Here is an 8,555-nt window from a genome sequence, read left to right on the forward strand (position 1 = left end):
CTACACCTGTGAAAATTTCTTAGCTGTCTAAGAAATTTTCTTTTCGAATGTCCAATTCCCGTTTTCTGTGGCTCGAGTTATCCTTTGCAAAGAGAGAGCGAAGTGCGAGAGAAAACAGTTTGACAAAGTCCAAGCCTAAAACTATGCAATACATTCCAATGGAATTAGTTCTTATCTCTTTTATCATTGGCTTTGCTATATACAGGGTGGCTGATGAAAGCCGCTACCAAAAAAAAATGTAATAACTTTTTTTCTATTTAATAATAATAATTTAATAATTAATTTAATTAATTAATTAATTAATTTAATTAATAATAATTTAATAATTAATTTAATAATTTAATTTAACATGAATAAAAGAAAAATGTATTCCATACACCGAAAAAAAAATGTAGCAATATTCATCATTGTAGCAATATTCATCAGCCACCCTGTACGTGTGTTTGTGTGTTTTGTGGATTGTGAGTGTAAAAATGTAATAAAAACAAAACTTTTGCGTTGCCAAAATTCATAACACTGACGGATTTGAAAAGCCGGTACATATCGTTGCCATATGGTTTCAAAAAATTCAATGAGTATTAATAGTCTGTTTGTGAACGACGATCCATAGTCCAGATGGACAAACGACAATCGCTCGAAATCGAAACTTTTTCGATTTATGTATTTTGAAATAAATATGTTTCCTGCACTTAAACCATGTTTACACGTGGAGCAAATCTAGATTTGCTTTGATATGTTGGGCTTTGAACGGCGAACATAAATTTAATATTAAATCTCATATAATTCACGGATATTTGTTTTGGTGATTTTTTCGGTAAATTTGGAACATTCCATTTAGGAAGAGGGGCAATCTTCGCACATATCAATGAGTGCTGTGCTGCAATTCATGTTTAATCTCAATGATAAAAGGCCTCCTTTTTATAGACGAGTCCCAATGGCGTGCCGCAGTGCGACACCTCTTTGGGGAGAAGTTTTTACATAGCATAATACCTCACAAATGTCGCCAGCATTAAGGCTGGTACTATATTCGCTTTTCACGATATTTTTCGCCGATTATCTTTTTTAGATAATAGAACAACTTGCTCATTTCACTCAGAAGGACATTCCCTAATTACTTCTGGTAAAATTTTGATAAAAATTTAGTAGTTTTAGTGTAGTTTTTCAAAAAAGTAATCTCGAAAAATGGGGGTTTCAACGGATAACCACCGCTGAAAAATTTTTTGATGTTCTCACCTGGTTTCGAACCCAGGCATTCAGAGTCATAGGCGGACATGCTTACCTCTGCGCCACGATGGCCTCCAATCGGCTATTAAATGTGAATACGGTTTTTATTGCAAATGCCTATTAGTAGTTTAAAAGACCTCAATAACTTTTTGTGAATACGGCTGTTATAATATTTTTTAAAATAAATAATAATTTTCGCCGCTTTAAAAAAGGCCAATTAAAATAGCAAATTATACGATTCCTTACACTCTTCTCCAAATGTTGGGGAGATTTGTGGAGGTTTGGAAACCTAAACAATTCTTAAGACCCTGGAGCCTCAGGATTGACTTTTACAACTTTTCTTCACTATATTCATGTTCCACATACTTGGGTGTGGAGAGAGTCATGCTCGAGCCCGAGCCAATTTTAGGGGTGTTAATGTTATTTTCCCGTAAACAGCACTTTTACTATGGACTTGTATAAAAATACTTAACCTCAATCACTAAAGTTGGTGTACTGACACATGAGTTATTTGAATTACGATATACGCGATTTTGTGCAAACAACGACGTAAATCGATGTATTACTGTATTTTTGTTTTTATTTCTCCTTGGTACAATAAAGAAGGTGAAGTCATAAGCCCAACAACAACGAAATCAACGATACAACCCTGTGGGGATGGTGGCGCTAATTCCCACTTGGATGTCAAACTTCTGTACACTGTCAAATTATCATTCTAGTTTTTATTTGCATTAAGATGTGTAGCAGCCAAAAAATCAAAAGAGTTATGATTATAAACGAGTAAATTATAAATTCAAACGATAAAAATGTGAAAAAAGAAGCAAAGTGTAAAAAATTTTAAGCATTTGACGTTCTAGTGGGATTTGGATACAACTCTGAAATTGGAAAATTTGATCAGCTGGGCTTATAACAATTGTACCTAGTATTTGTCTTTGATTTTCGTCGACCTATCTGTCGAAAATCGATTTTGTTATATTCGATTATGCTTATTGTGCATCGTTTCGATTTCGACACCAATCAACCAATCAGAAGCAAGCACGCAATTTTAATTTTTCTTTACACATTTGCAAGACGGCGAAACTAAGAACTATGAATTGGAATTGTTGACAGAAAACATCTGAAATTATACTGTAATTTAAGAAATCCTAACAAACGTGTAGTTTATAATTTAGATAATAATGAAGGCGGTAGCTTTAGTTTTATTCGTACAAATCACTTTGTGTTTGCTGAACTCAGCATTCGCTGGGCGAGATTTCTACCAAATCTTGAATGTAAAAAAGTCTGCGTCAACAAATGATATAAAGAAGGCGTATCGAAAATTAGCCAAAGAACTACATCCTGATAAAAATAAAGACGATCCGGATGCATCAACCAAATTCCAAGATTTAGGAGCTGCCTATGAGGTTCTATCGGACCCAGATAAACGGAAGACTTACGATAGATGCGGCGAGGAATGTCTGAAAAAGGATGGCATGATGGACCATGGACACGATCCGTTTGGTAGTTTCTTTGGTGATTTTGCATTTCATTTCGGAGGTGGAGATCCTCATCAGCATGATACACCAAAAGGTGCAAATATGTAAGTTGAGATGTGTGTTCTGTCGTGAGCGTAGTTTGATTCATGTTGGATAACGAACTTCGTTCATAGTTTGTAATTGTTGGCATTGATCTGATTTTGCCAGTTGCTCTGTATAAAAATAATAAAATATTTTTCTCATTTTAGCGTAATGAATATGTTTGTCACATTGGAAGAATTATATTCTGGAAATTTTGTTGAGATCGTGAGAAATAAACCTGTACTAAAACCTGCAGCCGGTACACGCAAATGTAATTGTCGCCAAGAGATGGTTACTCGAAATTTGGGGCCCGGCCGCTTCCAAATGATGCAACAGTTGGTATGTGACGAATGCCCCAATGTAAAGCTAGTGAATGAAGAACGTACATTAGAAATTGAAGTTGAGCCTGGTATGATAGATGGCCAAGAAACACGCTTCGTTGCCGAAGGTGAGCCACATATGGATGGCGATCCAGGTGATTTGATTGTCAAAGTAATGCAGACGCCACATGAACGCTTTCAACGAAAGGGAGATGATTTGTACACCAACGTCACCATTAGTTTACAGGTATGTTGGCGCACAACCAAATTTATCTTTACTGTTACTGTATGAAACGAAAAATATTTTTTACCACAGTACGTGTGGACGATTGTAGAACATTGCGTTTTAATAGCGTTTAAACGCCACTCATTCGACAAAATTGTGATCATAAAACCACATAACTTTAAAAGCGTATTTACGGCAATATACAATGCTGAAAATAAATTATTTGCTTACATTTTGTTGCAGGACGCTTTGATTGGATTTTCAATGGATATTATCCACTTGGATGGACACAAAGTAACAGTGACGCGAGAGAAAATCACATGGCCTGGTGCTCGTATTCGCAAGAAGGGTGAGGGTATGCCCAACTATGAAAACAACAATCTTCATGGCAACCTGTACATAACATTCGATGTAGAATTCCCAAAGAAAGATTTAGATGATACGGAAAAAGAAGGTAAGTTTCGTGTATGCCAAGAAAGGAATTAGAAGCGCGTATAGTTCGACTAGACCAAATCCTATAGATTTTTATTTATAAGTAGTTGGCATGAAATATAAAAAGGTTCGGTTAAGTAATTGTGGCAGTCCATTACAAAATGGTGGAAATTCTAAGCAAACACTGACAATCCATGTTGCTTACATTATCAGGTACCGGATACCGCTTAAAAACGCTAAAATATAAGTCATTATATATAATTTCATTGAAATCTGATTAGAATACCGCCATCTAGCGCTCAAGCACCCATGGAGAGGAACGGTACGGAAGCACTATCAGCCGAAGATGATCAGGATTTATAAACCTTTTTTTTTGGGAGTAGGGCCTGGTGACCACCTGACACCAGTAGAGGAGGACTTAACCGGTCATGTTTGCCGACTATGGAAAAAGAAAGGTATTTGGGAGTAGACCATGAGTCTGATATCAACATTCAGGACCAACTGTCTAGGTGACGTCCCACCACCATAACAACCCCCCATTGAATGTATTTGCTCACCAAGACAATTTGGGACTTCAAGACAGTGGAGCACGATATTCATAGTTTTTAGGGTCCTTACACCAAACCTGCTGGCTTTTGCAATAAGGGGTTTAAATGAATGGTATATGAAATTTTAGAACAAATTTGATATCCAATTTTGAGGCCATTGCCATGGGGTTCAAATGAATGATGTATGGATATATGAGAAAAAAGTACGTTACTTATATATATTTTCAGGGCTTAGTGTTTGGGACACCACCCCACGCCCCAAAACACTCCTAAATCGTCCACATTTACCGACCATGACAATGTGGGGCTTAAGTGAAAAGTATTGCAGGTAGAGCAAGAAATGATACCCACTTTTGGGACCAATTTTCTTTGGAAAAATGTATAGACCCTTTTTCCCAAAATAGCCCACAAACAGCAATTTTTTACTGACCTTCACAATATGGGGCTCAAATAAATGTATTTGGTATTCCCCAAAATACCCCCAAAGGGTTACCATTTTTCAACCATGCCAATATATGGCTCACATGAAAGGTATTTGAGATTAGAAACGAAGTTGATAACCAATTTTGGGGCCATATGTTTGGGGGACATCTCATCCTGTAAACTCCCCTTAAACCAATGGCAATATGGGGTTTATATAAATAGTATTTGAGAGAAGACCACGATGCTGATATTTTTTCAGGGCCAAGTGTCTGGAGGACCGCCTCAACCCGGAAACACCCATAAATCAGACATCATGGGAATATCAGGCTGAAATAAAGTATTTTAAGAATGGAGTACTCCTTACATCCAAACTTAAATTCGTAGACCAATAAAGATTTTATGGGATTCAGATAAAGGCACTTTATTTGTTAAACTGTTAGTCAAGCGATATACTATTTTCGTAGCATAGTATTTCACTAAAAGCTATTTAATTGTCGAAAATAAATATTCAAAGGAAAATTTTGTTCCATATAAAGTAAAAGAAGTCGCTGCGGAGCGGGCCCGGTTCAGCTAGTTTTTACATATATGTAAATAACATAAATAATAAATTAAGATAGAACTTGACAGAGTATTCCTGAAATTTTAAGTTCTTTTTAAAATTCTTATAGTTTTGAAGTTTGTAGCATCACGTCAGCACATGTATTTTAATATGAACCTATATTAATATTTGTTAATAAATATTCACATATAATTTTTACTTGTTTCATTTCAGATCTTAAAAAAATACTCGATCAAGCTTCAATAAATCGCGTGTACAATGGACTGTGAAATTAATTCAGGGTTTCAGATGATTTCAGCCACTATTTTTTGTGTTGATTATGCGTCCTCTATTTTTGAAACAACAAAGACTTAATAAATACATGAGTAAACAAAACAACGTAGTTATATAAACTAGTTTGATTTATTTTTAGTACATAAAAATTGTATTATTTTGAAATTGGATTCGAATTTCTAATAAACAAATGCCACGCAGTGATAAGATACTAAGGTTGTTTTTTGACTTGTGGTTTTTTTCAGTTTGCTTTTTTGCCAGTTTTTACTTGACTAATGCTCAATTTGGTTTGCCATGTCATAATGCTGCAACAAGCGTACATTTTTTTAAAATAAAAGTTTTTCTCTGTTATGTGATTTTTAATCTGTCAGTTTTTGCAGTTGTATCATTTCGATAGTGCTTAGTTTGGGTTGTCACTTTAAACTGTTCCAAATTTCGCAAAAGGTGCTCTGCCGTCTTACACTCCTTATCATCACCACAAACCCTGCAGATATCCGCCATCTGTATCCAGCGAGACGTAGAAGAACTGACGTTCCAGTAACCAGTCCGCGGTATTGCTTCATCAACCCCTAATAAGTGACGTCTCGCTCCTCGGGATAAGGCTGGTACTATATTCGCTTTTCGCGATATTTTTCGGCGATTACTTTCTAAAGATAATAAATTAAAAAGGAAAGCAACAACAATGAAAAACAAACATAGTACCAATACTCGTCATCATTCAACTTTCACACCAAGGAACTCACACAGAGGAGGGTTGGCTGATTCAGAATCACAATAAATTCCTGCGAAACTCGTCAGGCGTCTCATTCCGCTCCACCTCTAGCAGACCTGACACACAGCAATGACATAGTATTCCCCATTGTTCACATTGCCCGACGCCAGAGCCTTGAGCTCCGCATATCTTTCCACCTATATCGGGACAGTCGGGACAGTTGCATAACAATCGTCGTGAAAAGTCGCTAAAACTTTCACTCACGCAATGAATTGCGTGATATTCTAGAAGAGTATTTCACGACCCATACGGACGATTATATCGTAATTGGTTCTAAGAGAAATTTCGCCCAGAGTTGCTAAAACTTCCGCACACGCTACGGATTGTCCAATGATATCCCAGAAGAGTTTTTCGTGACTCATATGGAAGGACAATTACGTACAAATCTTCCGAAATATTGTTTTATTCATCGCGGGGACGAACGCTCTTCCAAAATTATGGTAAATAATTGTAGGGAAACCACCTTTATTAATCGACCTTGAGTTTTTCCCAATAATGATACACATCAATTCCTTCTTTACTTCTTTTTTATTTCACCAATGCAATTACAAAGGCCATGCATCTTGATGTACTGTGTAAATTCTCCTTAAAATAAAACAGCAAAAATAAACAAAATTTCAGCTGATCAGTCACAACTCACGTTTATCGTTTTAACTTTTTACCTATTTAAAACTATAACTGTACGTAAATCAAAAAAAAAAAAATACAAGTGTTACGGAGATAGCATGTGTTTTATTTTTTCTTAGTTCAAGATGATGCCAGAACCAGAAAACTGTCCCGGAACACAAAGTGCAAACGCCGGGCTTGGTAGTGCATGCCAAGGATGTCCCAATCAACAAATATGCAGTGATCCTAACAAAAAACTTGAAGACCCTGGTAAAGCTCTTGTAGCCGTTGCCATGAAAGATGTGCGTAATAAATTGCTGGTCTTATCTGGCAAGGGAGGCGTGGGGAAGAGTACGGTGACTATGTTGTTATCTCGTTTTTTGGCCAGAAAATACAGCGAAAAAAATTTCGGTGTTTTGGACATCGATATTTGTGGACCCTCACAACCCAGACTTTTGGGTGTGGAAGGGGAAAATGTGCATCAATCAGGATCGGGATGGTCGCCGGTGGGTGTGGATGACAATATTTGCTTAATGTCCATAGGATTCTTGTTGGGTTCACCCGATGATGCTATAATTTGGCGCGGACCCAAAAAGAATGGCATGATTCGGCAATTCTTGAGTGAAGTTGATTGGGGCAATCTGGACTTATTGCTATTAGATACGCCACCTGGGACATCAGATGAACATCTCTCGGTTGTTTCTTATTTGCGTGATGATACGCAACCGAATGACTTAAAAGCCATCATTGTTACAACGCCTCAAGAAGTCTCTTTGTTGGATGTACGTAAAGAAATAAATTTTTGCAAAAAGCAGCGTATCGAAATATTAGGTGTTGTTGAGAACATGAGCATATTCCGCTGTGGACATTGCGGCAAAACTTCTGAAATTTTTCCAGCCAAAACGGGTGGAGCCCGTGCTATGTGTGAAGAAATGCAAGTGCCGTTTTTGGGATCACTTCCGTTGGATCCTGAATTGACCAAAGCATGTGACAAAGGGGAAGACATTACATCTTTAAAAAGTTCAACAACCGAAGCTTTGGAAAAGATATGTGAAAATATAGCAAACATACTGTGAGATAACTTTAAAAATTTAAATTTCTTAATAAAAAAAGCTTTGATTGCGACAGTTATTCCACAATGGAACTGAAGAAGATGAACAAAGTAGAGGAATGGTCAAACTTTGGGGGAATCTCAAAGATTTCAACCGAAGGTTTGGAAAAGATATGTGAAAATATAGCAAACATACTGTGAGATAATTTTAAATATTGAAATTTCTTAAAAAAAAAAAAACTTTGATTACGACAGTTATTCCATAATCGAACTGAAGAAGATGAACAAAGTAGAGGAATGGTTAAACTTTGGGGGAATCTCAAAGAATTACCAAAAAAAGCAAATAATGGGTCTATTATGAACTCAACTGTGTTGCATTGTCAGGAGATGCAAATGCAAATTTTGCCCATGAACATTCCACTAAGGAACAGGGGCAAACTTCTCACATATCAATGAGTGCAGTCCGATTCAAGTTTAAGCTCAATGATAAGGGGCCTCCCTTTTATAGCCGAGTCCGAACGGCGTGCCGCAGTACATGGCATAGTACCACACAAATGTTGCCAGC

The 8,555-nt window shown here is 36.7% G+C and overlaps 2 protein-coding genes across 2 annotated transcripts; both read left to right on the forward strand.

Moving 5' to 3' along the window:
• Positions 1-2,235: 2,235 nt before the first annotated feature.
• On the forward strand, positions 2,236-5,772 carry LOC106082303 (dnaJ homolog shv). Its single transcript, XM_013244737.2, has 4 exons — positions 2,236-2,803; positions 2,948-3,347; positions 3,570-3,780; positions 5,502-5,772. Exons 1-4 carry the CDS (start codon positions 2,403-2,405, stop codon positions 5,555-5,557), a joined length of 1,068 nt encoding a protein of 355 aa, XP_013100191.2. The 5' UTR covers positions 2,236-2,402; the 3' UTR covers positions 5,558-5,772.
• Positions 5,773-6,935: 1,163 nt separating this feature from the next.
• LOC106082304 (cytosolic Fe-S cluster assembly factor NUBP1 homolog) lies at positions 6,936-8,070 on the forward strand. The gene is made up of 2 exons (XM_013244738.2): positions 6,936-7,013; positions 7,080-8,070. Exon 2 carries the CDS (start codon positions 7,086-7,088, stop codon positions 8,013-8,015), a length of 930 nt encoding a protein of 309 aa, XP_013100192.1. The 5' UTR covers positions 6,936-7,013; positions 7,080-7,085; the 3' UTR covers positions 8,016-8,070.
• The last annotated feature ends 485 nt before the right edge of the window (positions 8,071-8,555 follow it).

This window comes from Stomoxys calcitrans, chromosome 3 (assembly GCF_963082655.1).
Source record: "Stomoxys calcitrans chromosome 3, idStoCalc2.1, whole genome shotgun sequence".
Taxonomy (NCBI): Eukaryota; Metazoa; Arthropoda; class Insecta; order Diptera; family Muscidae; genus Stomoxys; species Stomoxys calcitrans.